Genomic DNA, 27,874 nt, shown 5'->3' on the forward strand with positions numbered 1-27,874 from the left:
CTTTCCACCTTGAGCCTGTAATGCGGCCAGGGCTGGGGTCTGGAGGGGCACCTCTTGGGCCAGGCGTAGGATCTGTAGGAAGCAGTAGCCCTTACAGAGACACCTTAGCCACTAGAGCCCTGCTGTCTACCTGCTCCACTTCACCCAAGAACAACACAGACATCCGTGGGTGGTTTCATATTCTGGGTTTATTCACCCTCGTCCAGAGCACTAAACGTCCTAAGTGCTAAACCTCAGCCCGCTTCACTCCACCTCCATGGACTGCACGGTTTCCTCCAGTAGCTCCAGGTCCAGTGGTTTCACTGTCTGGGTCAGGACAGCTGTGGTTCCAGGTGCAAAGGGGTAGCGGCTGACTCTGGAGGGAGGGGGAACAGCCTCTCCACATGGGCCCATCAAGTAGCCCGGCCTCCTCTTGCAGCTGCCCATCTCCCTTGCTACCGCCCATCCTCCCCTGCAGTCCATCTCCCACGCGCCCACCTCTCCGAGGGCTCTGTGGGTGAGCTCAGCGTCCGCAGCAGCTTGGCCCCGGTCCTTGTGATCACACATGCATCCACACTGCCCCCGGAGCCCAGATCACCCAGGATCCCTGCGGTGATGGCTTCCACCAGCAGGCTCTGAGCGGCCTCCAGCTGTGGTGATGTGTTATGTGTGAAGCCTAATGGCTTGTGTTGACCTTGAAGCCCAGACTATTTACCGTTGGTACATACTGAACCCCTCTCCCAGTCCACCCTGAATTCCCCTTCCCGGTCTCTGTCAAGGTTCCCTTGCTCCACTGCCTGCCTTTCTCTGCACAAACTTCTCAGTCCCCTACACTGGTGGCCCCTCTTCCAGCCACCTGGCCGCCCACCCAGTCTGCTCCAGGGCCCCACTCCGTGATTCACTGCGATTTTCTTTGTGGGCCTTAGCCAGTACTGAAGTGACAACAGTCACTCATGTGCCATCCTGCCCCTAGCAAAATCCAATCCAACCTCCAGAACCCACATAGGCCTCTGGGGGCCTTTCTCTTTTCCTTCTGCTCTTAAGGATCCCGTGCGTCTCTCCCGCCGAGCTCTGACCGGACTGCGCTTCATCCGCACTACGTTCGGTCTCTTTCCTCGACCTCCCAGCGTCGCTTTGCACTGCCCCGCCTTCTACGTGCACTTCCCACCAGTAACCACGTCGTGCAGGGGACAGTCGCTCACCGTCATATTCGGCTGGAACCGGTCTTCAAGCACCGCCAGGGCCGCGTCCTGGCCGGAGCCTACGGGCGAGAGGGGCACCTGAGGTGCTGCGGCCACCTGGTCTCCGAGACAAACGTGAGACCAGGGCCGCAGGGGTGAGACTCGTGGGGAAGGGGCGAGGAGCGCTCACCCAGAGCGGTGAAGGGCAGCCGGCTGAAGGAGCCGTGAGGGTGCACCCCGTAGAGCTGCGGTCCATGCAGGTCTACTCCGCCCACGATCAGCGATGCGCCCACGTGGCCCCGGTACCTGTGCGCGGGTGGGCGTGGTCATCCGCAAGCGAGCCCATCCCCTACAGCGCCGGCCCTGCACTCTAGCCCCGCCCCTTCCTGTTCCCGACTTCTCTTGGCCCGGCCTTTTCCGGTCTCCCTGCCGGTCGCAGCCCCTCCCTTTCCGCTGTCTCCGCCCGGCGCTGCCTCGGGCCGAGTGCTCTGAGCCCCACCCCCGCACCGGAAGAGGGTCTGGCGCAGGACGCGGGTGACCGTGGCCACGCGTGGCTCGCGGCCTGTGGCCAGCGAGTGCAGCTCCATGTTGGACGCAGCCATCCGCGTGGTCATCTCGGTGTCCGCGGCGACTCCAGCCCCACAGCAGCTGAGGGGAAAGCGGGGCGGGGCGGGGTGTCAGTGTGGGCAGGGCTGAGATGTGCGGGGGTGGGGGTGGGAGCCAGGGGTGGTCCTCTCTTGCGTGCGGGTAGGAGTTGGAGGATTCTCACTAGATGTTGGGGGCGATGAAGTGGATCTTCTGGCAGCTCTTGTCCGCCACCACCGAATCGTTGGTGGCCCGCGTATCGGCGCCCAGGATGACCCCGTCCTGCGGAGGGGGCGGGGCCGCTGCCTCAGTGTCCACCCGCTACCCCACCCCCCGGCCCCTCTCGCCCCCAGGCCGGCCTCCCTGCTCACGCGGAACACAAGGCCCGCGATGGTGGTCCCGGTTTTTCGTGCATGAGGGATTCGGAACTCCGGGAGGAGCCCTTCCAACGATGTGTTTCTGGAAACAGAAGGGGGTGCCCCACATTCGTCTCCGCTTCTAGGGCCCCTGGCACAGCCCCCACCCCACCCACGTCTCCCTTCATCTCCTGAAACCCAAGGCACCCACCCTCCCATGCTTCCCCACTCCCCCAACCAGGAAAAAAGGCGAACACGGGCAGCTCGGGACTAACCCTTCCCCCTTCACCTCTGGCAGTTCTCGAAAGAGAAGCCCCCTCGCAGCTCCAGGGCTGGCTTCAGCATCTCTGGGCAGACGGATTGGGGACTAGACGGAGAGGAGTCGGTCAGAGGAGTAGGGGACGCAGAAAGACCTCCGTGGACTCCGGACTCAGGAACTCGGCTGCTTTCACTTTCGCCTGTGCCCTGCTGCAGAGGGGGATGGCCACCGCCTTTTGCATCTTTCGCTTTCACCTTCCCCTCTGGTCCCAGGCAACCTGGGGAGGGGGTGACGGCCCTCCATGCTGCTTTCTGGGACCTCTGTTCAGGCAGGGACACGCCCTCCTCTGGCTGTTACTCCGCGCCTCCCCGTTCCATGCTGAGACCAGCTGTCTTACCCCAACTCTCGGTCTCACATCGAGTCCCACTGCCCCTTTAGAACTGTCAGAATGTTGATCGGTTCTCTGCAGTGTTCCTGCCGCAGCCCCTGTGTGCCATGAGCATCGGACATGGCTGTTTGTCTTCTGTCACCTGCCCCTGTGGCCACCTTTGCCTCCTCCCCAGTAACTCACGCTGAGGCCACGGTGATGCTCTGTGGGTAACCATCTGGTGGCCTGGAGGCACGCTGGCTCCCACCTAAAGCCACACCACCTCGTTCACCTCACAAGTGCCCTCTTACCTGCGCACATCTTTTCCCTGCTGCTGTTCATCTCAGCCGGCATCCGCGGTCACCTGGATGTTGTGCTCAGCAGAGGGGGAGAAAAATTGGAATTCTGGTCATACTCCTTCCCTTGTTAAAACTACCCTGGACTCAAGCCCAAGTCTTCGTAATGGCCCATAGTACCTTCAGTGCTCTGACCTCGGTGTAGGAAGCACCTCCCCTGAGAAGTCTTCCCTGGTCTGCAAGGCTCTGCCTCTTACTGCTCCCGAAACTTTTCTCCCAAAGCACTTAGCCTAGCTAATAATTAGGCCTTCATTGGTGAAATCTGATTTACGGCTCTCACCTGCCAGCCCTCAAAATGCTCTGTCTCACTTGGGGTCTCGGGAGCTGGTTGGGACGGCTCAGATCGTCCCCTTCCTAACCCCCTTCCCACAGGTGTGGGCACAGGTGGCTTCAGATCCCACGCCCAGCAGAGACAGGCACAGGGCAGGCAGCCTAAATAGCTCAGCCAGGAGAGCAGGAAGCTGTGTATCTCAGGGCATCCAGTTCAGTCCTAGGCCTTGGAGCCCCTCTTGCCTCCTACTCCTCAGAGCACTGGACCTGCTGCCAGTGACGAGTGAATTCTGAGTGAGGACTCTTTGCCTGTCCCTTGACCCGTAACACACTTGGCAGGGCTTACAGTAGCACGAAAGTTCTTTATTCAGGGGGTGGGGTCCCTGGGCTGGCAGTCGGGGAGGCAGGAGTGCCACTGCGGTAGGCACCCAGCAGGATGGCATTGATGTGCTCCAGCGTCTGGTTGCTGAAGACCATGTTGAGGTGCTGTGTCTCGTGCAGGGGCAGCAGGTGCACAGGCTGTGGCTGGCGGTCTCGCCAGAGGCCACAGAGCTCAGTGCTGCGTGTGGCCACTGTGTCATCACCATCCTCATGGAGCACACCCACAGGGTCCGTGTAGGGGAAGCCGTGGTCATAGATGTAGGTGTGGGGTGTGGGCAGGCCTATGCCATACAGACAGTACACTTCCACGCCCGGGGCGGGGAGTCCTGCCAGTAGGTTACGTGACTGGAGCCACATGTACCAGCCTTCCTCAAAATGCAAGTCCGCAAAGAAGCGCTTGAAGTCACGGCCAGTGTAGTTGAAGCTGGGTGTGGAGATGAACACGTGATCCTCAGGCCACACCCCCTGGGAGGGAAACATCCAGGGGGAAGTCGTTGTTATGCGCTGCTCCTCTCTCAGCTTGATGCTGGACATGAGTGGGATGCCCTGGTTGTCACCTGTGGACATGGACAAGGTGGGACAGCGAGTCAGGCTGGAGGGGCCGCCTTTCCCTGCTTAATCCAGGAGTCCAGATGTGGACTCCAAGCCACAAACTAGAACAGGCTGTGTCTAAACTGGTATTCAGTGGTGCTAAATGTGTAATTATTAAATGAGAAGCCCTGATGACACCTCAGTAGGACAGCTGAAGAGTCAAGCATCAGGGCCAGCGCCGTGCCTTAACAGGCTAATCCTCCGCCTTGTGGCGCCGGCACACCGGGTTCTAGTCCCGGTTGGGGAGCCGGATTTTATCCCGGTTGCCCCTCTTCCTGGCCAGCTCTCTGCTATGGCCCGGGAAGGCAGTGGAGGATGGCCCAAGTCCTTGGGCCCTGCACCCGCATGTAAGACCGGGAGAAGCGCCTGGCTCCTGGCTTCGGATCAGCGAGATGCGCCGGCCGCAGTGGCCATTGGAGGGTGAACCAACGGCAAAAAGGAAGACCTTTCTCTCTGTCTCTCTCTCTCACTATCCACTCTGCCTGTCAAAAAGGAAAAAAAAAAAAAAAAAAAAAAAAAAGTCAAGCATCAGGCAAGGAGGGGCTTCCTGAGGATGGGGGTGGGAGGGTGGGCACCGGCTGCTCCCAGAACAGAGTTGTGTTCTGGGAAGAAGAAATGAGACTGTTTGACATCTAGTGGTGGAGTCTCCCTCACCAGATTGTAAACTCCCAGGGAGAAGGCCAAGTCTGGCTATACTCAGTATGCGCTGGGTCTCAGGAGTGGTCCCAGGGGCCACTCCTCAGGGAAGGGCAGGAGGGGCTCCTAAGGTCTGGTGCTGTCCTTGACAGATTCCTCAGCACAGGGGCTCCTGGGAGCACACAAGGCAGTGGATGCTGGGTGGCTGGGACGGGGTAGGGGCTGCCGTAAGGAACAAACCTCAGTTGTTTGTGATGTGAATCACGTCACTGGGGTTCACTTCCCAGCTTTATTTCCCCTTTGTCATCCTGACGTAGACTCTGGGGAGGCCAGTGGCAGCAGGCACACCCCAGGTGTGGTAGGCAATACCCCAAAGGCCATGTGGACAGAAGCTGCAGTGAGGGTAGTCCCATGGTCAACTTCATTCCACCCTACCCCCCCCACAGGACACAGGCGATCAGAAACCCTCTCACCTGAGGCCAAGACCAGCATGGGCTTGATGGAGCCGCCCCAAGGAGCCCCAAGAGAGATGAAACCATCAATAAAGCGGTCCTTCCAGGACTGGGGCTGGCGCAGCAAAAAATAGAGTACGTGGAGGCAGCCAAGGCTGTGCCCAATGAGGAAGACGGGCTTCCCGTAAGCAGCGTGCATCTCCTCCACCAGCCCAGCGAGCTTCCCGTAGTACTCCTCCTGCTGGCCTGCAGGTGGGTAGCTGCAGTCAAGGCCCTGAGGTCAGGGGCCACCTGCCCCCACCCCAAACCGTCACCTGCACACACTCACTGGGCTCCAGCCGCCAGTCATAGGGGGCAGCTCGCACGGTCTCATCTCGCACATACCCGTTGTTGACCAGGTTCTGCACCAGCGTGTGCATGTAACCTGCAGGGGAGGCAGCGGTGTAGGAGGTTCTGGCCAGGACACCGTCTGGCACCCCTACCGCCTCCCCCAGTACACACACCTGCCAGCTTGTTCTTGTCTAGGTACTCAACAGAGTAGGTCTTGCCAAAGCCAGGGACGCGGATCTGTACACCGGGAGCATTGGACACGCGCCCAGAGCTGCGGTTGTAGACAACCCTGTGGGCAGTGGGACGCTAAGCATTCAGCAGCCAAGGGGCAGCGTTGGGGGCTGGGGCAGAGCACATGCGTGTACCTGGTGTTATCGATCCAGCAGTCCACCCCAAGAGGTAGAAACATATTGAGATCCAGCCAGATGGTGAAGAAGTCCTCTGTCTTGCGGTAGCACATCCAGTTCACCACACTTGGTTTATCCAGCTTAGCTTCTAGCTGGTTCCCCAGGCAGCCAGGCACTGTGGGCAGCGGCCCTCACTCTGGACTGCTTGGATTCCCCCAGGGCCGCATCCCCAGACATGCAGTGACCAGATCCACGCTTCCCTCTCCCACACCCTCAACCCCCAGGTACTAAGGATACCCCCTCCCGATCACACACCCTGCATGGTCTCCCCAGTAGCCCAAGACCCAGACTCCTGTTGGGCAGGGAGGGTGCAGGGCCAAGGCCACTGACCCCTGCCCATGTAAAGCAAACATCCTACCTGGTTCTCTACTATATTCAAAGTCCAAAGTGAAAGCAAATAGGCACTGGGGAGTGGGGGCTAGGCCTAGGAGCAAGGGGCAGGCCTTGACAGGCCTCTCCTGCTTTGGGCTGGGCATCTTGTCCTTGGTGGGGTGTGAGCCGAGGAAATGGTAGGGCTTGGCCCTGTGTCCAGTGGGGCTGTAGCTGACCGAGGTTTGCAATGTCCTGGCAGGCCCCATCCCCCACTGCACCCCCCGAGTAGGCAACTCAGACACAGGCCAGTGTGGTGGGGGAAGGGCTGACTTCTCTGCAGGACAAGCCTTGGCCCCTCCCCATACTGAGGCAGGTATCAGGGCTAACGCAGGGGCAGGAGGGCCTTGGCTGGATTTGTTAGTAGCGGCTGGGGCCCAAACTCCTCAAGGTCTGGCCTAGTGCGTCAGGGGGCCTGCGGGGGCTTACCGAGAATGACGGGCCTTGTGTGGTTACTGAGCTCAGCCTTGGGCGTGGTGTGCGGGGGGAAGAGCACATTGAGGAGCCAGAAGGGGGCAGCAGGAGGGAGCAGCAGCCCCAGCAGCAGCAGCAGCACCCACTGCCATGGGGAGCCAGGCGGCCCCATTCCAGCCCCGGTGCCTACTGCCAGATGAGGCAGTCCTGGGCTGGCCTTATCCGGTGTGGGGATGGGAGGAGCCCAAGGGCCAGTGGGAGGGACAGCCTGGCCAATGGGGGTGGCCAGAGATTGCCGGGATGGGGTGAAGCCCCAGGGAGCCGGCTCGGCCTGCCTTTGGTTCCGCCTTCCTCAGTTGGTGCCAGGGGAAACAGAGCCGGGGCAGCAGGAGGCTCAGAAGTACACAATGTTTTATTGAAAAAAGTCAGGCCTCAGCTTGGCCAGTTCCATTCGGCTCGGCTTGGTGGGGGTCCCTGCTCAAAGTAGCTTGAGCCAGTTCTTCCTGCAGGCAGCTGGGCTAGACCCCATCCCTTGCTGCCCTCCCCCTCCTCTCTGATGGTGACATCCAAACAATAAATATACAATAAATAGTGCTCCCAGGCGAGGCTGAGCCTTCAAACCCCACGTCAGCCCCCACCAGCCTTCTACTGCGGTGCTGGGGAGGAAAGTCCCCAAGCCTCCCAGGGTCCCACAGGACCTCGGATCCATCTCCATGACCAGGCCCGGTTTCCAAGGAGACCTAGCAAAGCTGGTCCAAGGTGGGGCTGGACAAAGCAGGACTGGCAGGCAGGCGCTGGGGGGCCTGTTTCCCTGGACACCCCCACTCCAGGCCACGAGACTACACTGGGCTCAGGAGTAGATGGTGATGACTTCACGGCCGCCGCCTCGCACCAACAGCACCCGCTCGAGGCCCTCAGTCAGCACCTCGAGGAACTCCATGTCTGCAGCACATCAGGTCAAGGAGGCAGCACCAGGACCAAGGGGCGACCCGGCCCCGCCTGCCCTCCCCACCACCAGAGAAGCTCCTGGCTTGACTTCTCGCCCTGTGCACCTCCCCCACTTTCTGCCTCACGAAGGGATACAGTTCTCATCACCCTCGCTGTTCTTGGGTGGGCCGGGCATGTTCAGTAGGACCAGGCGGGCGTCATGGGAGCGTGTGACGATGACTTCATTGAGCTTCACAGCAGTGTGCATGCGCCGCACGTTGGACTGGTCCCTGCAGGTAATGCAGCTCATCACAGTCACCAGGAACCACCCAGCAAAGAGGCCCAGCCCCTGACCCACCTGCTCGGCTTGTCTGCCCCATCCCACCCCACTTCTACCCTCCAGATCCCTTAGGAGGCTGAGTCCATCTGTACTGTACTCACGGCTTAATATGCACGAGCTCCCGGAAGTTGTCAGGGGCGTGGCTGGGGTCCCAGGGTTCAGTCATGTCCTTGTCCCGGGTCCATGTCATCTGGATCTTGTCAACGCCTGCTGCTGGCTCATCCTCCTCATCCGAGTACAGGCTCTCCAGCCGCAAGGCCGAGTGCCGGTCCTTGACCAGCTGGGCCTGGGGATAATCAGAGGGACTCCTGGAGCCAAGGGAGATGGGGTACCTGCCTGGCCCAGCACAACCTCCTTGGCTCAGGTAAACGGGCACTGGTTTGGGTGGGGCTGGGGTCCGTCGTTCTGATGCCCCCACCTGATGGAGTCTCCAAGGGCCTGCCCCTGCCACCCGCCCGGACTTCACCAAGGCCACTGACTTCTCGCTCCCGCTCCGTCTTGGTCAGCCTCATCTGCCGCAGCATCTGGGACCGCTGCTCCATCATCAGCGTGCGCTCGTAGGTGTAGGCAGAGATGTCGCTGTTATGCTGGGGAGAAGGGAGGCTGTGAGGACCGGGCTGGACAGAGCACAGTATCCACAGGGCCGGTGGGGCCAGGTGGCTCACCATTTCCACCACCTCCACCTCTGCCTCCAGGCGTAGGTGATACAGGAAGACAGCCAGATCCTTCTTCATCTGGATGCTGTTGTCGTCCATCTGGGCCACTGTGAAGATGCGCATCCGGCACTTCCTCCAGACCTGGGGCAGAGGACAGGTGAGTGGCCCAGTCACAGCCACACTCCAAGGCCCAGCCTCTCACCTGCGCCCACCTCCCTGGCCCACCTTGTGCTGGCGCAGCAGGAAGGGCAAAAGCATGAGCATGCCGCCGTCATGAACAATCCACCACACGTCAATGTGGCCCTCCAGGTAGCGTTCATGGTTGCTGGGGTAGAAGGCGATGTTCTTGGGAACGAGCAGGGCCAGGTGTGCAGCCGTGGTGCAGCGCACGGTGTCTGGGGGGGAGGGGCATTGCTGACTACCAGCTGGGGGCCCTGCAGCCTCTACCACTTCACTTGACCACTGGCCCACCTGGCCCATCCCAGGTGCAGGCCCCTCACTTACCAATGAAGGTCTTCCAGGCCCGTGGGTCCTCACTCTGTCGCCAGCCATAGGGCCAGCCCAGCACCACGGAGTTATGCCTCATGCCACCCAAGCCACAAGACTGGATGAGGTGGGCCAGCCCCTCACGCACCTTGCTGGCCACCACTACCTGGCAGAAGCCCTTCACCTTCTCAATCTCCATCATGTTCTTGATTGTCTGTGGGGAACACACCGGTGTCAGAAGGCAGGGCCACTGGCCGTCTCTGTGTCGGGCTCCCTTCTCAGGCCCCTTGGGTGCGAAGCTACTTGGGGACAGGGCAGGGTCCAGGGGCAAGCTGCCCACCCAGAAGCCACAGCTCCACCTGCCTTGTCCCAGCTCTTGGGTGGCAACAGTGCTGCCCATCTGACTGATCAGGATCAGCTCCCTCCCTCAGCCTCAGCCCTGCCTTCTCCCTGACACTAAGTACCTGCTCAGCAGCCTGGGCCTCGCCATAGCTCTCCAAGAAGCTGCCCTGGATGACAGAGCCAACGATTGTCAGGCCCTTGCCAGCCTTCAGCTGGGAGGCAAAGGTGAGGAGCCGTGGGTACTTCACGTGCAGGTCCTCATCCAGCTTGAGCAGCACCAGGAGCTGAGGCCTGGGGGCCAGAAGGGAGACAGCCTGAGGCCGGGGCCAGGCCTCTCCGGGGAGCCCCTCCTTTCCCTGCCTTCTTGGATCATGGCCCCCAGAAGCAAGAGGGTACCCCTAGAAATCCCAAGATGGGGAGCCTGGATTAGGGAGGAGGAGCCAGCACCTCCCGACCCAGCACCCCAAAGAACCTAAATGTGGCCCTTGCTGGTCTGAGCATGAACTTACCGCCAGTTTTTGGTGTGAGGAGGTCCCTCCTCCAGGCGCAGCAGTGCATAGCGGGCAGCGCTCAGGGACAGGCCTCGGATCCCGTCACCCCACTCTTTCTCAGCCCTGCAGATGCCACCAGCTGGTGAGCCTCAGTGCCACTCAGGGATTTCCATGTGAATGTGGGATGGAGGGGGACTGGGCCCCGAGTGGCAGGCTCCAAGTCCTAGCACCCCTGGTGGCTAGCGAAGGATGGCCCAGCTCCCCCGCAACCCAATACTCAGATCACCCCACTTGCTCGAGCAGGCCACACAGGTTGTTGACAGAAGCCCCAGGCGGCAGCCCCTCACTCACCCTTGGTACTCAATGTACTTGTAGATCATGCCTGCGATGAGCATGGCAACCAGGGCGTAGTACCAGGAGGAGACAAACATGAGGGCCAGACAGAGGCTCATGCCCAGGAAGGAGAGTGCCCTGGGTCGGGGGAGGGGTAGAATCAGGGCAAGACGAGAAGGGTTGCAGGCCACAGCCCATCCATGCCCTGGGTCCCCGTCAGGTCCTGGGTCATATGCCAGGTTGAAGAAACAGGTCAAGTCCCCTAGCCCCACCGTCTGCTTCCTACAATGTTTCTCTGAGAGCAACTGCTGCCCGAGAAACTCATCCAGAATGGGGCTCCGCCTGTCCCCAGGCCTCTCATACCAGGGGATCAGCTTAGGCATCCAGCTGGTTCTCACCAGTGATAGTACTTGAACCGGGGCCGCCAGTTGGGGGTCCGAAGGAGCGTCTGCACAGCACAGGCCAGGTTCACAAACAGGTAACACATCAGAAAGAACCTGCAGCACAGGCAACTGGTTGGCACAATGCAGCCTCCTTGGTACCTCCAGGTCCCTGGTGTCAGGCTGGGGCTGGACCAGAACCTGGGACGTGTCACCGGCCTGCCCTGTGTGGGTTCAGAGGGCTACTCCCATCAAGGGTCATCAGCAGGAGGATGCAATAAGGTGACGCATCTCCCACCGGCACTCTCAACACTAGAGTCTGGTGGCAGGTGTTAGAGCCCCTGGCTGAGGGCTATTGGGTTTCAGGAAGTCTTTCTCAAGGCCAGTCCCCTGTCCTACCCTGCACCCCACTCACATGGATAGAATGGGGGCCACCATGTCGAGGGAGGCAATGAGGATGCCCAGCTCGGCGATCAGTGCAGTCAGGAGGAGTGCCCACGTCGGCTCACCATTTGCTTTCCCGTGACCAAATACCTGTAGGAAAGAAGCTGCTCCTATCACCCCCATCCCACCCCTGAGGCCTCAAGGCGCAGCCTGGCCTCCAGTATCCCCAGGCCCCTCCTCTGAGGCCCAGGCCATACTCATGCCTAACCCTGCAGGGATTATACATTTGCTGAGTTCACCTTTCCAGGCCTCTCTGCTTTGGATGAGCCTTAGACAGGCCATAAGGATTTTAGGTCCAGGCAGCTCTGACAACAGCAAAGCCAAGGTCAGGGCAGCTCTCAGGCACTCCCCATGGCATGCCTGGCCCTGGGGCTGCTGTGGGCAAGCTGTGCAGCATCTGGATTCTCTTTCCCCAGACAATGTGAGGGGCTGGGGTCTTCAAGTGCAGAAGGGCTCACCCGGAGGAAGGGGATGATGTTGTCCTTGGCAATGGCCTGCAATAGGCGGGGTGCTCCAGTGAGGCTCTGCAGGCCAGCACCACAAGTTGAGAAGAAGGAGCCAACAACGATGACCCAGGGCGAAGGCCAGGCCAACGTGCCTACCACCAGGTTCCTGCTGACGCCGTCACCATACCTGCAGGGGCCGGGCTCAGGTTGTGCTCCCCACTAGGGGCCCCCCAACCCTGGCTGGGGCTGCCCACGTGGAGGAATGCCAGAGGGCAGAAGGATGGCTGTGAGGGACCAGCCCTCTGGCCCCTCAGAGAAAGCTCGTCTGCCAGCCCTATCCTTCCATTGGTCCAACCCTGATCCTGAGCTCACCATCATTTCAGAAGCTAAAGTCCCGGAGGGGGCTGAGTTACCTGATGCCATAGACCAGCAGCCTGAGGACAAGGGTGGAACCACGGGGTGGGGAGGGGGTGGGGCAGGGGCTGGTGTGAGGGCAAAGGCTGAGCCCACTCACTTGTCCCTGAGAACCACACCCTCAATGCAGGCTCCGAACAGAACCACACTGCTGAAGTCTGCAGCTGCGTCAAGGAAAGCCGGAGTCCTGGGCACAGCCGCCCCGCTACCCCCTGTGCAGGTCCATCATGCCCCTCACCCTGGCTCAGTCTGCACACAGCCAGGGTTCCGCGGCATGCAGCGAGAGTCCTCAGGCATGTGCACGTGTGTAAAGAGGCAATGTGCCTGCACCTGCACGTGTCTGTGCCTGCTGGCTGGAGACCACACAGGCAAGTGCCACCTGGCCCTGGCCCCACCTCCCCTGGGCTCGGGAAAGGATACACACAAGGGAGGTTGTAACGATGGCCAGGATGGTCCCCACCGGGATGGACTTCTGGGCATCACGGAGGTCCCCAGAGCGGTTAGAGCCAGCCATGATGCCTGCAAAACCGGGCCAGAGCGTCTCTCCCGGGGCCCCCTGGGGTGAGGGGCAGGACAGGATGGTGGGCAAGAGGGGCTCACCTGTTACGGAAGGGAAGAAGATGCCAACCAGCACAGTGAAGGATGTGGCGATGTCAGCCACCACGTACAGGGGCAGGTTCTCCTTCAGGCCCACGGTGTCTGTGGAGGGCAGCCCCCGCTTCTCTACCACCTCGCCCTTCTCCAGGTAGGCGCTCCACAGGTTTTCTGCAAGGGCGGAAGCATCACCACCACAGCCTCGCCCACCTCCCGGGAGCAGTCTGAGTGCCCCAGGCAGAGCTGCAGACCCCTGGGAAACTCTGTGCACTCCTTGGACGGCCTCAGCCCAGGGGCTGCAGTGTCAGTCATGGGGGAGGCACCATCAGGCTAAGTGTGAAAGACAAAGGTGGCTGAACTGCCATCAGTTTGACCCCCTACTGCCTGCCTCTCAGCGGCCTTTTAGGGTTCCTGTGGGAGCATCCCCAGGCAGTGTCAGGTGCTGGTGGCAGAGGGACTTCCAGAACTTTCTGGGGGCTGCTGCTATACTGAGACAGTGGCCAAACAGGCTCTTCTCACCCAAAACCAGACTGCCAGGAGCCAGGCTGAGAGGATACTGCTGGGCCAGGGAGGCAGCCAGGCCGACCCCCCATTGCTGAACTGGCCACACAAGGAGAGCTCTGTGCTCTGCTCTCCCGCTCAGCCTGCGCACGGGAGGGAGGACGCACCCTGGAGCACGCCAGCAGCTGCCCCGGGAATGCCAGGGATCTCAGTCACATTGTTGAGGAGGAAGTAGGGATCGCAGGAGTCGGTGGTAAGGTTGGGGCTGTGGCAGAAGAAGCTCCATAACCGAGTGGCCACGGTCTCATTATCTACCATGGTCGTCTTGGCACAGATGTCAAACTGGTCCCGGGACAGAGTTCTGTTGCCCAGCATGCAAACCCTGTGGGGGATGGAAGAGTCCTCACTGCTCAGCTGGAGGCCTCAGCCTATTCCCAACTTTCAGTCCCCAGGACCCACGACATCCAAAGGCTGTCTTTCTGAGAAGAATGTCAATGCCTGGACAAATCCCCGAGTTACTTACGGAAACACAGGAGGGTCAAACATCGACTTGATGCCCCCAGCATAGATGGAGAGGATAGAGATGATCACACAGGCCAGGAACAGCGAGGCAAATTTGTTCACATACTTGACACCCACAAACACCACCAGGGTCATGAAGCTCAGAAAAACGGTCCCATACACCCGCATATTGTTCAGGGTGGCATTCGACGTGTCCTGAGTGCCAGATGGGTAAAAGATGGCGGCCGGTGGGGCAATGTAGGTCTGAGAGAAAAAGATGGACAGAGGACCTTCAACCTTCCCATTTGGAGAGTGAAACCTGTCATTTTGGTTTTCTTTTCAAAAACCTAACTAGAAGAAGCTGGTCACAGAAGACTATAAACCATATGATTCAGTGTATATGAAACATCTAAAAGAGGCAGATCCATACAGACAGCAGAGTAGTGGTTGCCTAGGGCTGGGAGGATGGAGACTGACTACCAACGGTGTTTCCATTGGGGGTAATGGTGACACAACTCTGTGAATACACTAAAACCCACAAATTGCACACTTTCCATGGGCAGTGAGCTGTATGGTATCTTAGTAAAACTGTAATTTTAGGGCTTGGGTGTGGTACAAGGGGTTAAGCAGCCACTTAGGACCCCCACAGCACGATATCAGAATGCCGATTCCAGTCCCAGCTGCTCTGTTTCCCATCCACCTTCCTGCTAATGAGCCTGGGAAGGCAGTGGATGATGGCCCCTGTGACTCATGAGGGAGATCTAGATGGAGTTCCAGGCTCATGGCTCCAGCCTGGTCCGGCCCTGGTTGTTGTAAGCATTTGGAGAGTGAACCAGCAAATGGAAAATTTCTCTCTCCCTCTGTTACTCTCCCTTTCAAATAAGCAAATAATTTTTTAAAAAATATCATTTTTAAAAACCAAGGGAAAAAAAAAAAGATCTAGACAGAGGTACCAAGCTGAATAGCTAAGCAGCCAAAGTGGAACAATCCAGGCAACAAAATAAATAAGGACAATATTGGATTATGATCAAGAACAGAATAAATATCTTCACATGGCTGAATAAATAAATAAATAAATAAATGGGGAAAGGGACAAATTTTCCTTACAGAAGAATTGCAAATAACAAATGTAGAAGGAATATGAGAGCTTGAAAACAAACAAAAAAATTCTCAGAGCCAGGCACAGTGACCATACTGTAGGCAGAGGACCCAGAGGAAGAGAAAGGCAGGTGGTCCCTCCAAATATCTCCTCCTCCCTGGATCCCCCAGAGCGGGCACCTGTCACCCTGTGCGCCCCACAGCCCCTCCACCTCTTCTGCGGGGGGGGGGGGGCAGTTCAGTGGGAGAGTGGGAGCTGAGTCTGAGAGGGGACTCAGGGTTTACAAGGTAGGGGAGAGCACTGTCAGGGTCCTCACAGGGATACGGAGCTGGCTCTGTGAGGCCCTAGCACAGAGCCCTGGGACAGACAGAGCTGGCCAGAACCCACACAGACCGGCAAGAAGCCTCTACATCCACCAAGACCTGTCACTGAGCTAAATAAACCCAGCAGTTCACAGGCTGGCTGCCATGGCTGAAACGCTGCCCGGTAGATGAAATATCCAGGGCCAAGGGGAAGAAGGCTCCTTTCCTGGCTGGTCCAAACTGGCCCAGGGGTGAATGGGAGACTGGTTTGAGCAAAGGCCGCTCTCCCTCGAGGAGGTTTCCCACTTCCTAACACCCAGACCCTGGCCAGAGGTGAGAGGAGCATGAAGAGCTGGCTTCTGTGTGGAGTCCAGAGGGACCACCTGGACATGACTCAGGTTGACTAGGGCTTAGCCTGACTCACCAGCAGGATCTCGATGGCCCCCAGGATGTACATGGCCGCTGCAAATGTCGTTCCCAGGTAGAAGCACAGGCCTACGGCACCTCCAAACTCCGGCCCCAGTGAGCGGGAGATCATGAAATAGGAGCCGCCAGCTACAGCAAAGAAAGTGTGCACAGGATGAGGCTGGTTCTTCCTGGGGGTTCCCCCATGACAAACCCTCACATCCACCCAGAGGACTGGAGCCTGCCCAAGGCCACACAGTTAATGCTGGGGTTGGACCCAATTTCCATCTGACTAGTGCTCAGTACAGGCCAGGGAAATGACTAATGGGCTGGGCAGCCCTAGGTCCCCAGCAGCTGCTGAGTGGCCCACTGTCCTTCAAGCTTCGCAGCCTCTGTCTGGGTATGTCCTATCTTGACACATTTCCCCCTCGTCCCAGGCTTGTGCCTCCATGCCAGTCCAGGGACTGTGTCTTGCCCAGTGTCTTGCCCCTATCACGCAGCTTGTTACCAGGTGAGTGTCCATGGCTGACCCTCCTGCCCCAACTGTGTGCTTCTAGCAGAGTCTGGGAGGACTGACAGAGTGAGCACCAAGTCCCAGGTGGCAAGGGAGAAGGGGAGGACAACGAGCCCGTGGTGCTGACTGTGCCTAATGCTGAGCAGATATCTTTCATGGAAATCTGGAGATGGGGATCAAGAAACTTAAACAAAAAAAGTGAATCCCTTTCATGATGTAATTCCACCTCTAGGACCCTCTCCTATGGGAACGCCCAGGGCATGACAGAGTTCCATGTTCAAAGCTGGTCATGACAACAGTGTTTGTAATAGTGAGAAAGCAGAACCCACGGATGGAATAATCACACACATTAGGCAGTGTACATACCACCATGGAGAATCCTATTAAAACAAAACATTCACAACATTTGGGAAGCACACACATACAAATTATATACGTACACATGTCTACACACACATTTTGGGAAATATAAAAATATATACATTCAAGTGCTGCATAACAATATTTAGTTCAATGATGGACCAAACACACAACAGTGGTTCCGTAAGATTGCACCATGTGGTGATGTTGTAGCCATGTTAGTTTGTGTAAGTACACTGAGGTTCACATGCCTATGCCTAACAATAAATGTCTCATCATGAAGCAACACATGACTAAACATAAAGAGATTTATGTCAATATTTTACAAAACCCTATAACCATATACCAAAAGGCTAACAGTAGTAAACTCAGGATGGTGGGATTACAAGTGTTTTCAGTTTTCCATTCTACATGTTTTGTCCTTTGAAATCCTTTTATGGTAAACACACATGGCCCCTTTGCGGCAGGGGTAGGGTGGGGTGTGTGTGTTAATTTTATACTAACAAAGAGAAACGCCCCTGTCCAAGTGTCCTGCAGTCAGGGACTAGGACCCTACCAGAGAACTGAATGGGCAGGGACAGGCAAGTCAAGGTGGGTTCTGGGTTCCATTCCCCCCCCCAGGCCTGGCATGGTGCTCACCCACCTGGAACCACCCCATTGGTGGCGATGGCACTCATGGAGATGGCCGTCAGCAGCGTCTGCGAGGGGGAGGGCCTGGGTGAGCAGCTGGGTGGCCACAGGATGCCCTGCCCACCCATGCCCCCGCGGGACACTCACGCAGCAGCAGCAGATGAGCACGATGAGGAGGGCCTGCAGCACACCGGCCGTGCCCACCATCCAGGTCAGCCGCAGGAAAAGGATGACCCCAAAAATGTTCTGCAGGCAGGGCAGGTACACCCCCATGAGGGTGCCCATGCTGGGTGCCTGTGTGAGCAGGTAGGGGGATGCATACCGAGCATTAGAACAATCTGGATTAACCCACCTCCTCTGTCCCTTTTTATCTGGTCAAACTCTGAAAAGGGGTTTGTCTCAAGATCGTCCCCTCTCTGCTCATCTAGCAGGCCCCAAGTCACTCAAGTCCAAGCCTAGCAAGTTATCCCTGGTCCTCCTCTCCACCCTCCAACTCCAATCCAGGTAGACACTGAGTCCTGCTCAGCCTGCCTTGTTCCAGTCCTCATCCCTTGAGCCTGGGACCCCTAGCTGGTACCCTCCTATGTCTGTCAATCTCTCCATGCTCCAGCCTACTCTGCTGCCAGCACAGGTCTCTGGGAACCATGTCAAGTCTCATCTACACTGAAAACCCTCTGCATTGCCCGGTAATCCAAAGTGTGAGTGGCCCAGACTCCTTGGCTTGGGCCACCAGTTACACCCCATTACCTCCCTTGTCAGCCCCAGCCTCTTACCACATGGCTCCCTCAGGGCCTCTGAATCTGGGAGGGCTGGCCCTGCCTCCTTGTGCTTCAGCAAAGCCTTCAGGAGGTTTAATTGCTACCCCTTCTAGGGAATTCCCTGGGATGCCTTAGGTAGAACCGGTTCTCCCTCTCGCATTCCCTTAGCACCTGATCTAAGGTGTAAAGGTGTTCCTGGGGCCAGCGCTGTGGTGTAGCGAGTAAAGCCACCACCTGCAGTGCTGGCATCCCATATGGGAGCCGGTTCAAGTCCCAGCTGCTCCAATTCTGATCCAACTCTCTGCTATGGCCTGGGAAGTCAGTGGAAGATGGCCCAAGTCCTTGGGCCCCTGCTCCCATGTGAGAGACCCGGAAGAAGCTCCTGGCTCCTGGCTTCGGAACGGCACAGCTCTGGCCTGGCCATTGCCGCCAACTGGAAAGTGAATCAGCAGATGGAAGACATCTCTCTGCCTCTCCTTCTCTCTATGTAACTTTGACTTTCAAGTAAATAAATAAATTAAAAAAAAAAAAAAGTGTTTCTGATGCCAGTGAGAGACACCTTGGAGTCCCCTGGGACATCTGTAGGGGGATCCTAAAGAAAGTAGAGCCTCAGGTTGTGCAACAGGCGAGGAGGCCTAATGTGCAGATTCAGGCAGGATTTCTCCACCAGCCAAGGCCTGGGAGCACACAGGTAGGGCTGGCATCTTTTTAAACAACTGAGCCCTCCAGAATGCGGTCCAGGGCAATCGGGTCCTGAGAGCTCCCACTGGAGCTGCCCTGGAGCTGGGGTGGGAGAGAACCTTCTGAAGGGTCTGGGCCCGGAGCAGGATGTGTGTGCAGCCTAATAGACCTCAGAGGGCCTGGCCATGAGCAAACACTTCCCCAAAACATGCCGCACAGTGCACTGCAGGTGACAGCCCTTGTCCGAGTCCTTCGCAGAGGGCACTACCCACCGGACAGTGGCAGCAAGAACTCCCTGTCCCACCCCCATCCTAGGCTGAGTCACTCCAAGAAAAGGGCAGTGTGGGAAAGGGCAGGGCCGGAAATGCTTGCTGCATCCCCAAATAACCCCTGGCAGCCTCAGAAGGTCAGCGGGCCAGAGCTGCAGCGGCCGGCAGAGAGCTGCCTTTGGTTGCTGGCATGGTCTTGTTGGGGGCCCGCCCTTCATGCTTCAAGCCTTCCTTTTCTGAGGGCCCTGCTCAAAGTCTCGCTAGGAGAGGACCCCAGCTCCTCTGCTTCCCCTTGACTCCCTGTTGACTTCTCTAGGCTCCTCCTTCCTCCATGGAAAAGCCACTGAACCTGGGCCACCCTCTCACATCCTTACCCTAGAGCTAGGAGCACTGGGTAGAGGCTAGACCCCAGCATCCTCTCAGGCTCCCTATTAGGCAAGGGCCCACGGCCCCTCACCATCTAGGCTTTCTCCCCACCCTGCTGCTAAGATGCACACTGGCCCTTCCTCGGCGCCTTTTCACTCCCAGTCACCAGCGCTCTGGCTTGGCTTAAAGGGACAGGGAAGAGGCTCTTACACGAGGAGCGTACCGCGCACTGCAGACAACACTCTCTGAAGCTGAGACCCCTGCTGCAAGGCTGGATAGGGACGGCCAGACAGTCAAGGTTCTCTGCTACCTTCAGCCCAGAATATTCCAGCAAAACCACCATCAGCTGGATAGGGTAGGGGGCTGGGTCTGTGCAACCTCAGGATATCAGCTACACCCTCTGAAGAGTGGGTGGTTTGCTTACCAGAAAGGCAAGGTGAGGGCTACACTTTCGTTTGGTTCCTTCTCTCAGGCACACCCCAGCAAGGCCCAAATCTTATGAGCAGGCCTCAGCTGGAGACCCAGTTTATCCCAACCTGGAGCACCCTCTGTGTTGATCTCCAAAAAGAATCCTACAGCCAGTGCCAGGACCCAGTTCCTTCTAAAACACAGGTGCTTCTCAAACCTCAGGGAGGCAGGAGGTAGAGGGGACTGTCCCTTAAAACTGTAGAAGAAAATACCCAGCCCTTGGTAAATCTGAGTCCCACCATGTAGAGGAGCTGAACAAAGATGTGAAAGTCATCCCCAGGCTGAGATCTATCCCGATGGGGTTTTCCTGTAGCCACTCACGGCTGGAAACGCCTCAGAGAGTAACTCTGTGGTTTTGCTTTACTTCCAGGACTGTCTTAGGTCTATGGGAAGGAACTACACGCAAATTAAAAAAAAAAAAAAAAAATGTCATCCCCCAAAGAGAGGAGGGATGAAGGGCCAGAGGCCTGGGTGGTGACCAGGCAATGGGACCGACAGAGGGAGAGGGAGCCCTCATGATGCAGTGTAGGGCTGCAATCACACATACACATCTTGCTCCCAGCAGAGCCCTGGACCAACAGAGGAGGGTTTATCAGTTGCTCTAGGTTGCACAGCCCTCAAGGGACAACCTTATCCATCCCAATGGGAGGCCAAGGATCCAGCATATTTCACAATAGAGCCAAAAGTCTGCCTCCCAGCGTTATGCACTGATGTTGTCTAGCTGGTTCAGCTCAGGCAAGTTACTTAATACCTCAAATGCTGTGCTTTCTCAACTGAGAAGTAGGGCTAACAGCACCTGCCTCACAGGTTTGTGGTGGGCTGGCAGAACAGAACCCAGGCCCAGCGCTTAGCAGGTGCTCTCACAGCGAAGGCCGAGTAAAGGCCGCTGTCACTCTCATTGTCACTTCTGGGCTCCTGGCCCTCTGCCCCCCTGAAGAGCTCCTCCCTAAGTCTGCCCCTAAAGCTTCCTTAAGCCCAAGGCACTCCATGCTGACTCTGAGGGGTTCACCACTGTGGGGGTGGCAGCGGAGGTGGGGGATTGGCCCATTCCATGGTGTTCTATGCCCCCAACCAGCTCACCTTGGCTGCTCTCCGGCGGGTCCCTTCCCCGCTCTCAGCCTCCTCGTGTTCCTTGGCTCCCTGGGTGAGGTTGGTGTAGCTGACGAGCTTGCCCAGAAGAGATGACACCTTTGGGCGGATGTCCAGCTCTTCCTGTAAACAGAGCCACGGGGCAGGGTGGCAACGGGCCAGGAGGTGCCAGGCTACCTGTGTTTAGCCAGCCGCCTGGCCCTTGGTCCCAGGCCAAACCCTGAGGCAGGCCTGGGCCTGATCCCAGTTCTTGCCTGGGGAAGCCCAAGCCAGCCAACTGGGCAGGTGTAGGCGTCACACCCCAGCACTTAGTTCTCAAGGCCAAGCCCAGGGCTGCTTTTTCTCTGCCCCACCTTGGCTTTAATGACTGCCAGCCGGGTTGTGAAAACTACCTGCTTCAGAGGAGAGGACCAGGCAGGGCACAGCTGGCAGGCGAGCCAACGGCGTGCTTCATCCTGCTGCTCTGCTCGGCCATCTCCCAGCCATGGCTGGGTCTCCACCCTTATCACCACAGGGAACCAAAGCAGGCAAAAGAAGGATGTCTGGGACAAGTCTCTTGTCTGCCCGAACCCTCGTCTTCCTACATCACCTTCCCTTAGTCTCTGAGGTGGGATCCTGAGCCCAGCACACCCTCAGGTGGGGCCAGATCGAGGTCTTCACTTCAGGATCTTGCTCTCTCTCAGGTCAGGAGGCCTCCCCTAGCTCAGGCTCTCCAACCCCCACGAGGGTCTAGGTTCCCCCTGCCCCTGGGCTGTCCTCAGGGCCACGCATTCACCTGGCTCTTGGGCATATTTAATATTTCCCTGTCCGTTAGATCCTTTCTGATCCTAAAAACAGGGAGAAGTTAGTTGGAAGTGAGAAGTGGAAAGAGAGGCCCTTTAGGCTGGCGCCACGGCTCACTAGGCTAATCCTCCACCTGCAGCGCCAGCACACTGGGTTCTAGTACCCGGTTGGGGCACCGGATTCTGTCCCGGTTGCTCCTCTTCCAGGCCAGCTCTCTGCTGTGGCCCAGGAGGGCAGTGGAGGATGGCCCAAGTGCTTGGGCCCTGCACCCTCATGGAAGACCAGGAGGAAGCACATGGCTCCGGGCTTCGGATCGGCGCAGCGCTCTGGCTGCAGTGTGCTGGACGTGGTAGCCATTTGGGGGGGGTGAACCAACGGAAAAAGGAAGACCTTTCTCTCTGTCTCTCTCCTTCTCACTGTCTAACTCTGCCTGTCAAAAAAAAAAAAAGAGAGAGAGAGAGAGAGGCCCTTTGAGGGGATTATTTAGCCATGGGGCATGTGTGGCTCAGGAGTCTAACCCATGTCTTAAATCCAGATCTCACTTCTCAGCTTGAATCTAGAAAAGGTACAATTCAAGTTTAGGGGCACAAAACTGGGACACTTTCCAGAGAGGCGGTCACTGAGGCTGCAGACATGAAGAGAGGGGACAGATCCAGTAGAAAGACCAGGCATCAGGGCCAGCGCTGTGGTGTAGCGGGTAAAGCCACCGCCTGCACTGCCGCATCCCACATGGGCACTGGTCCCAGCTGCTCTGCTGCCGATCCAGCTCTCTGCTGTGGCCTGGGAAAGCAGTGCAGGACGGCCCAAGTCCTTGGGCCCCTGAACCCGCATGGGAGACACAGAGGAAGCTCCTGGCCCCTGGCTTTGGATCGGCACAGCTTTGGCCATTGCGGCCAATTGAGGAGTGAACCAGCAGATGGAACACCTCTCTCTCTCTCTCTCCTTCTCTCTCTGTGTAACTCTGACTTTCAAATAAATAAATAAATCTTTAAAAAAAAAAAAAGGACCAGGCAACTGAACTGGGTGGGTGCGGGGGATGGATGGGAAGCGCAAACAGGGGTCAAAGCCCCTGGGAGACAGAACCATAGGCAGGCGTCCTAGGAGCAGAGGAGAGAGCACAACTGGAGGGAATCCCTAAGGGTAGTGGCCTTCGTGCAAGGAAGACAAAGGTGAGGAGTCCTGCAGGTGGCAATGAGGGTGGGGTTGTGAGCAGTGCCTGGGAAAGCATTTCAGCTCAAAGGGCTACAGATACCACAGCCAGGCTGCAAGGGAGCGAGCAGACGAGAGGAGCCTGTAGGAGAAGCCAAGACACGCGAGACAGAACCATGCTGCCTGCCTGCCACCCCTGTGGCCCCTCAGCTACCTCAAACAGTGCCAGGTTCCTGTCATAGTAGTCACTTCCTCTGGAAGCCTCCAAAGGGCAAAGAAAAGGGCTGCTCTCTCTGTGGTTGCCATGTCCTGTGGAGAGAGAGAGGGACGGAATCTGGGTTAGGGGCTGCTCCCTGAACCCCCCGTCTGTACCACTCCCCAAAGCATTCCTGCAGCGCACGTTGGGAGTCACCGTGTTAGGAGTCTGAGTCCCAGTTCTCCCCACCACACCTTGTCTAACTCCTTCAAGGAGCAAACATAAGAGGGCAGCAGCCAATAATCAGAACCCGAAGCATCCTTCCCTGCAGCACAGGGCACAGGTGGGAGCCAAGACACAGCAGCACAAACACGCGCGCACAGCGAGGGGCGTGGCCAGGCCCCGCCCGCCCTCGGATCGGCCAGACTCTTTCTGGGTCTATCTTGAGTATCCAGTGTGCCCAGAGCGCAGGGTCCTGAGGGACCGCACAGCTACTGCCCTCTAGATAGATGAAGCCACACAGCGCGCCTTCGGCCGCCATGGCCGGCAGATGGCCTGCTAGCTGCCCCATCATGCACCACGCGGGTGTGTCCCGGAGGGCCGCCCAAGGCATCCTGGGAGGCGGGGCAAGCCCGGCACAACGCTCAGGAAAGTGGGCGCCAGGGGCCTTCCAAGGTTGTCTGTGAAAGCCTGGCTCTTAGGCGTTGGATTGAGTAGGGATGAAGAACAGGAGCTGGGGCTGATGGCAGGAGCAGGGCACTGAGCTCCTTGTCCCCAGATCCTGGCTACTTGCCCCAGATCAGGCGCAGGCCTGCTACAGTCTCCTCCCCCCATCCGACTGGAGGCAGGTGAGACTGCCTCCAGCTGAGAAGACCTCACCGGAAGGAGCCAGATGCTCCTGTTTGTTATGCCTGCCTCAACCTCCAGAGCTTCGCTGCCTTCTCCGGTCTCACATCATTCCCGCTCTTCTGTCTGCCAACTCTGCTCCTCCTGCACCTCCAAGGGTTACATCCCCAGTTTCCCACAAAGCAGGTAGAAGCCGCCGAGCCCTACTTGCTGCGACCCACACTGCAGCTGCAGCAGTGGCTCAAGGCTTCACAATAAAAGGAAAGCAGATGTGTTTGTTCAGAGAGAACGCCTTGGTTCATGCAGTGTTGGCAGCAGAAGGGCTGGCACGGTGACATAGGATGGAGGTGGCAACAGAGCGTTATCACCAATCCAGAGGAGTGGTGTGATTGAGCCATGCGCTGGCCATGCCCGCCAACCTTTTCTGTTTGAATGGGTCACATTTCATTTCTCCTGCAGCTGAGAATGCCGATCCTCCTCCTCCTCCATCTGATACATCCTCTTGCTATCAGCATGAGGTTCAAATTACTTTCTCTGAGCCAACAACCAGTCAGCAGATGCTCATCATGGCTTCTTTATCACCCAAGGAGACTGACAGGTAAATGCACTACCCATGACAATTTCTGGGACAGTCAGTTCTTCCTACAGTAAGTGAAATTGGTTTATCTGCCTCATCCAGCATCCTGGACTTGCTAAGTGAGCCCTGCTCAGTCCCACACTCACTGACTGCCTGAGGTCAAGGCCAATGACAAAGTGAACCAAAGTGGTAGGGATCAAGTCAGCTCACCAAGCAAATTAAAAGCCCAGCAGGATGATACAGCTCCTCAGACACCCTACCACATTGGCAGTGCCCTCCATGCGTGTTCAGGATCAGAACAAGGAAGCTACAAGGAAAATCTGAAAACCTAGGAGCACTGTCCGTTACAGTGATGATCTTTCAGTGAGAAGTCTCTGAAAATTACTCTTGGGTTTTTGGGACAAAAAAGTGTCTCCCCTGAATAAACCACACGCTTCGTTTTGTCAGAAAACGGCAGCTACACAGCTTCTTCTACTTTCCTTTTGCCTTGGCTGCCAGGAATCTCCGAGCTAAATTTATTCATTAGATGCAGTCACCATCTGTCTCATCTCAGAATCTTTGCCCCTCCCCTCTGCATAGTTTTTGGTCATCCTGTCAGCAACAATGCTTTTAATGCATATATTTTTTCTGATCCTTTTGTAGAAGGATGGGAATAAATTATAAATTATTTTCATCTCACACACTGCAGCTTACCCTACCAAGGCTGCCTTGTCTCTCTGGAGACACTGCACTGGCATCCACCAAATGTAAAGCTGAGCACAGACAGTCCTGCAAGATCTAGATGACCCCTTGTCCCTTCAGCCATTGTTCTAAGGTGGCTCAGAGCTATTCCACAAGTTGCTTCTGGTCTTCTCAAGCAACATCCCAATAGACATCATCTAACCCCTTTTGGTGACAAGGAAGCAAGCTCAGAGAGGTTGAGGCAAGCCATCCAGTGAGAGGGGTCAGACCTGGGTCCTAGGGCCCACCAGAGGCTGATGGGGGCTGAGCCACAGGTTCCCTATTCCTACTCAAGACCTCAGTCCATCCAGAATATACCTCGGTTTCAGCATGATCCTTTAGCATAGAGGTCTAGGATATGCGTGCCCTCTAAATGTTTAGATTATAGCAGCCTAGCTTGGATTCCTGGCCCTTCTTGGTCCAGGGAAACCTGCTTACCCTCTCTGTGCTATCTTGGTTTCCTGTTGTATGAAGTAGAAACAGTACACTCTCCCAACTGCCCAGATGCATCAGAAAAGAGACAATCTGGTGGCCAGACACCCAGCAGGCATTCCTTGTTGAGTTCCCCAAAGCCTTGTTTAGGGACAGCTCCCACAGGATTGTGGGAATATGGGGAGGTCTAAGAAGCGGCTGGATGTCTGTACTGCCCTCAGCTTCGAGCTGTCCTTCTAGGCCTCAGCTATTCCAAAAATTCCAGTGCAGGTCTGGGCATGCCTGCCAGCCAAAGTGGCTCACATACCACCTGGGACCCTCAGTGAACCTGAACATGGCCTGCAAGTGGGGGCTGCCTGTGAGGTACAGAGGTAAAAGTGTTCCCACTAGCAACTATGAACCTACCTTTGCAGGGGGGATTCAGGTGACCCTCCCAATCCTTGTGCACATGGACATTTGCCTGATGTCCCCTCCAAGACCTCCCCACCCCCTTCCCACAGGCATGAGAGAGCTGAACAGGCCCATCTATGACCCTCCAGACCAGAGGTGTGGGCCTTGAGCTGGAAGCTCTAGGACATGAACCCAAGGCTGACTTTTTTGTGCCCTCTGACCTTTAACAGCCCCTACCAAGAAGAATCAAAATCACTCACCAGGGTGCAGGGTGTCCCCCATCCTGCAGACTCAGCCAAGGTCTAGTGAAAAGTGAGAAGAGGAGGAAGAGGAAGAGGAGGTGGAGGAGGAGGAAAAGGGGTGGAGGAAGGAACTGGCCAGGTCTAAGGGATCCGGATGGATTTAGGCAATGTGGCTCCAGGTCCTTCCAGTCACCCTGTGAGTGGCCAAGGCGGGGCCAGAGGCTTGGCTCAGCTCTGCCTGCCCACTATTCCAGGCTGATCCTAGGGATGCAACCCATCCCAGCCTATGGGGAGAGAGAGCCTCCCAGGATGACGCCAGGAGGGATGCTGGCTCCTGCTTTGACCACTTGAACAAGCCTAGGGGCAGACAAGGGCATGGGGGAGGAGGGCACTCACACAACTGTCAAGCCTGTGAAACTTCCATGACATCCAGCAGCCTACGCCACTGTCCTGTGCCATCTCCACACACAGCATCATACGTGCATACTCACATCATAGATACAGACACATCAGACAGGGCTCACACTTCAGTCATAGCACCATGACACACAGATCGGATAGCAAGAGCACATCACCTGACACATAACCACAACACATTTGCTACATGTCTCTATCATGGTTAGCCAAAGGCATCATAAGCATGTCATATCACCATCCTTATCACTGACGACCCTGCAGGAAACAGTGACCATGAGCACGTCCTGACCTGACCTGTCCGGACCCTCTGATACCCAGCGACACACTTGCACATGCAAAGCACAACTGCATATGGATATGCCACCCCACACAGACAAATGTCCCTGGGAAGGAGAGCACTCCCCAATCCCTTCTGGGGTGAGATGGCGAAAGGGGCCTGCGAACACCAGGCATCTGGAAGGAAAGAGGGGCCTAACTCCAGGCCCAGCCCTAACACCTAGGTGAAGAGTTATGGCGTTGAGATCTCAGGTCCGGGTTTGAATCCCCTGGGGACAAGTTACATAACCTCCACACCTCAGTTCCCTCCTCCCTAAGTGGGAGCCACAATACGTATCCCACCGGGGAGGTTGGGAGGATTAAACCAGTCAATTCCCGTAAAATGCCTAGACAGGACTGGCTCCGCACGAGTGCTCCCCAGATGCCCACGGTCCTACATATCTCCGGAGTCCACATCCCTGATCTCTCCCAGGTCAGAGTTCAGGGAGGCCCGTGGAGGGAGCTGGAGGGGAGGACCCAGAGGCAGAGCCGCTGAATCCCAAACGGGCAGCCGAGGTGACAAGAGGATGGGGGCCAGTTCACAGAAGGTGACGGGGCTCGAGCCGAGCGAGGTAGGGCCTCGCGGCCCAGCTGGCTGGCCTTCCTGGGCGGCCACGTCTGCAGCCCCCGCCTGTGGCCCGCAGGGGAGGAGCAGAGTGAGGAGGGCGGCCCGGCCTCGGTGCCTGGGGCCGAAAATATCGGGTCTGCGCGCGCGGAGCGGGGGAGCTGGCGGCGGCGGCGCAGACCGGGAGAAGTTCAGCCCGCATCGACGTGCGGAAAGCGTCCGGAAAGCGCGAAGTCCCGGAGCATGTGTGTGGGCGCGGGCCCCCGCGCCGCCGGCCCCCTGCCCGCCAAGGCCCCCCGTCCGGACGCGCCCTCACCGTCCGGGTCCTCCCGCTCGGCGCGCTCCCCGTAGTCCACCCAACTGAGCCCCTCGAGGTTGTCATAGTCGCCGCGTCGCGGCCCGTCGACCGGCACCACGGTGAAGTGCGGCATCGCGCGCGCCCGCCGCCCGCCGCTGTCCCCGCCGCCCGGGGCCGGCGCGCCCCGCCCGCCCGCATTCCTCCCCGCTGCGCTC

General features: G+C 57.6%; 3 protein-coding genes and 1 non-coding gene across 6 annotated transcripts; 1 reads left to right on the forward strand and 3 right to left on the reverse strand.

Annotated features, from left to right (window-relative positions):
* Window positions 1–170: 170 nt before the first annotated feature.
* Window positions 171–3,684, reverse strand: PSMB10 (proteasome 20S subunit beta 10). Of its 2 annotated transcripts, XM_062176279.1 has the most exons (10): window positions 3,039–3,682; window positions 2,758–2,846; window positions 2,391–2,569; window positions 2,117–2,204; window positions 1,930–2,027; window positions 1,668–1,808; window positions 1,351–1,466; window positions 1,182–1,240; window positions 478–629; window positions 171–355 (listed from the first exon to the last, which is right to left on the reverse strand). In XM_062176279.1, the coding sequence occupies exons 1-10, from the start codon at window positions 3,079–3,081 to the stop codon at window positions 244–246; spliced, it is 1,077 nt and encodes a 358-aa protein (XP_062032263.1). In that variant the 5' UTR covers window positions 3,082–3,682; the 3' UTR covers window positions 171–243. The 2 variants fall into 2 exon arrangements, with proteins under 2 accessions (XP_062032263.1, XP_062032264.1); XM_062176280.1 differs by lacking the exon at window positions 478–629 and having other exon boundaries at window positions 3,039–3,684.
* An 11-nt stretch (window positions 3,685–3,695) lies between these two features.
* LCAT (lecithin-cholesterol acyltransferase) lies at window positions 3,696–7,192 on the reverse strand. The gene is made up of 6 exons (XM_062176278.1): window positions 6,949–7,192; window positions 6,109–6,265; window positions 5,917–6,032; window positions 5,742–5,837; window positions 5,435–5,659; window positions 3,696–4,291 (listed from the first exon to the last, which is right to left on the reverse strand). Exons 1-6 carry the CDS (start codon window positions 7,103–7,105, stop codon window positions 3,717–3,719), a joined length of 1,326 nt encoding a protein of 441 aa, XP_062032262.1. The 5' UTR covers window positions 7,106–7,192; the 3' UTR covers window positions 3,696–3,716.
* Window positions 7,193–7,336: 144 nt separating this feature from the next.
* Window positions 7,337–27,857, reverse strand: SLC12A4 (solute carrier family 12 member 4). Of its 2 annotated transcripts, XM_062176276.1 has the most exons (24): window positions 27,678–27,817; window positions 22,876–22,970; window positions 20,721–20,852; window positions 17,246–17,392; window positions 17,112–17,166; window positions 15,614–15,744; window positions 13,811–14,052; window positions 13,455–13,669; window positions 12,793–12,957; window positions 12,613–12,711; window positions 12,293–12,350; window positions 11,791–11,965; window positions 11,304–11,422; window positions 10,907–11,005; window positions 10,527–10,646; window positions 10,194–10,298; window positions 9,807–9,975; window positions 9,361–9,556; window positions 9,082–9,251; window positions 8,866–8,997; window positions 8,680–8,787; window positions 8,302–8,486; window positions 8,017–8,150; window positions 7,338–7,875 (listed from the first exon to the last, which is right to left on the reverse strand). In XM_062176276.1, exons 1-24 carry the CDS (start codon window positions 27,790–27,792, stop codon window positions 7,784–7,786), a joined length of 3,258 nt encoding a protein of 1,085 aa, XP_062032260.1. In that variant the 5' UTR covers window positions 27,793–27,817; the 3' UTR covers window positions 7,338–7,783. The 2 variants fall into 2 exon arrangements, with proteins under 2 accessions (XP_062032261.1, XP_062032260.1); XM_062176277.1 differs by lacking the exon at window positions 22,876–22,970 and having other exon boundaries at window positions 7,337–7,875; window positions 27,678–27,857.
* On the forward strand, window positions 19,921–20,049 carry LOC133748965 (small nucleolar RNA SNORA18). Its single transcript, XR_009864558.1, has one exon. It is a non-coding gene; the product is annotated as a small nucleolar RNA SNORA18 (small nucleolar RNA).
* Window positions 27,858–27,874: the final 17 nt, after the last annotated feature.

This window comes from Lepus europaeus, chromosome 19, assembly GCF_033115175.1.
Source record: "Lepus europaeus isolate LE1 chromosome 19, mLepTim1.pri, whole genome shotgun sequence".
In the NCBI taxonomy this organism is placed as follows: domain Eukaryota; kingdom Metazoa; phylum Chordata; class Mammalia; order Lagomorpha; family Leporidae; genus Lepus; species Lepus europaeus.

What these genes read in the sequence shown, in the direction of transcription:
- LCAT (XM_062176278.1), bottom strand. Translation starts at nt 7,105, where the DNA reads ATGGGGCCGCCTGGCTCCCCATGGCAGTGGGTGCTGCTGCTGCTGCTG. An exon ending in CACAAGGCCCGTCATTCTCG is followed by an intron (nt 6,266 to 6,948) that starts GTAAGCCCCCGC and finishes CGCTGCCCACAG; the next exon opens with TGCCTGGCTGCCTGGGGAAC. An exon ending in TGCTGGATCGATAACACCAG is followed by an intron (nt 6,033 to 6,108) that starts GTACACGCATGT and finishes CACTGCCCACAG; the next exon opens with GGTTGTCTACAACCGCAGCT.
- PSMB10 (XM_062176279.1), bottom strand. Translation starts at nt 3,081, where the DNA reads ATGCCGGCTGAGATGAACAGCAGCAGGGAAAAGATGTGCGCAG. An exon ending in CTGCGCCAGACCCTCTTCCG is followed by an intron (nt 1,467 to 1,667) that starts GTGCGGGGGTGG and finishes ACCCGCGCACAG; the next exon opens with GTACCGGGGCCACGTGGGCG. An exon ending in GCTGCCCTTCACCGCTCTGG is followed by an intron (nt 1,241 to 1,350) that starts GTGAGCGCTCCT and finishes TCTCGCCCGTAG; the next exon opens with GCTCCGGCCAGGACGCGGCC.
- SLC12A4 (XM_062176276.1), bottom strand. Translation starts at nt 27,792, where the DNA reads ATGCCGCACTTCACCGTGGTGCCGGTCGACGGGCCGCGACGCGGCGAC. An exon ending in GGGCCATCGAGATCCTGCTG is followed by an intron (nt 14,053 to 15,613) that starts GTGAGTCAGGCT and finishes TTTTTCTCTCAG; the next exon opens with ACCTACATTGCCCCACCGGC. An exon ending in ACATCATCCCCTTCCTCCGG is followed by an intron (nt 11,423 to 11,790) that starts GTGAGCCCTTCT and finishes TCTTTCCTACAG; the next exon opens with GTATTTGGTCACGGGAAAGC.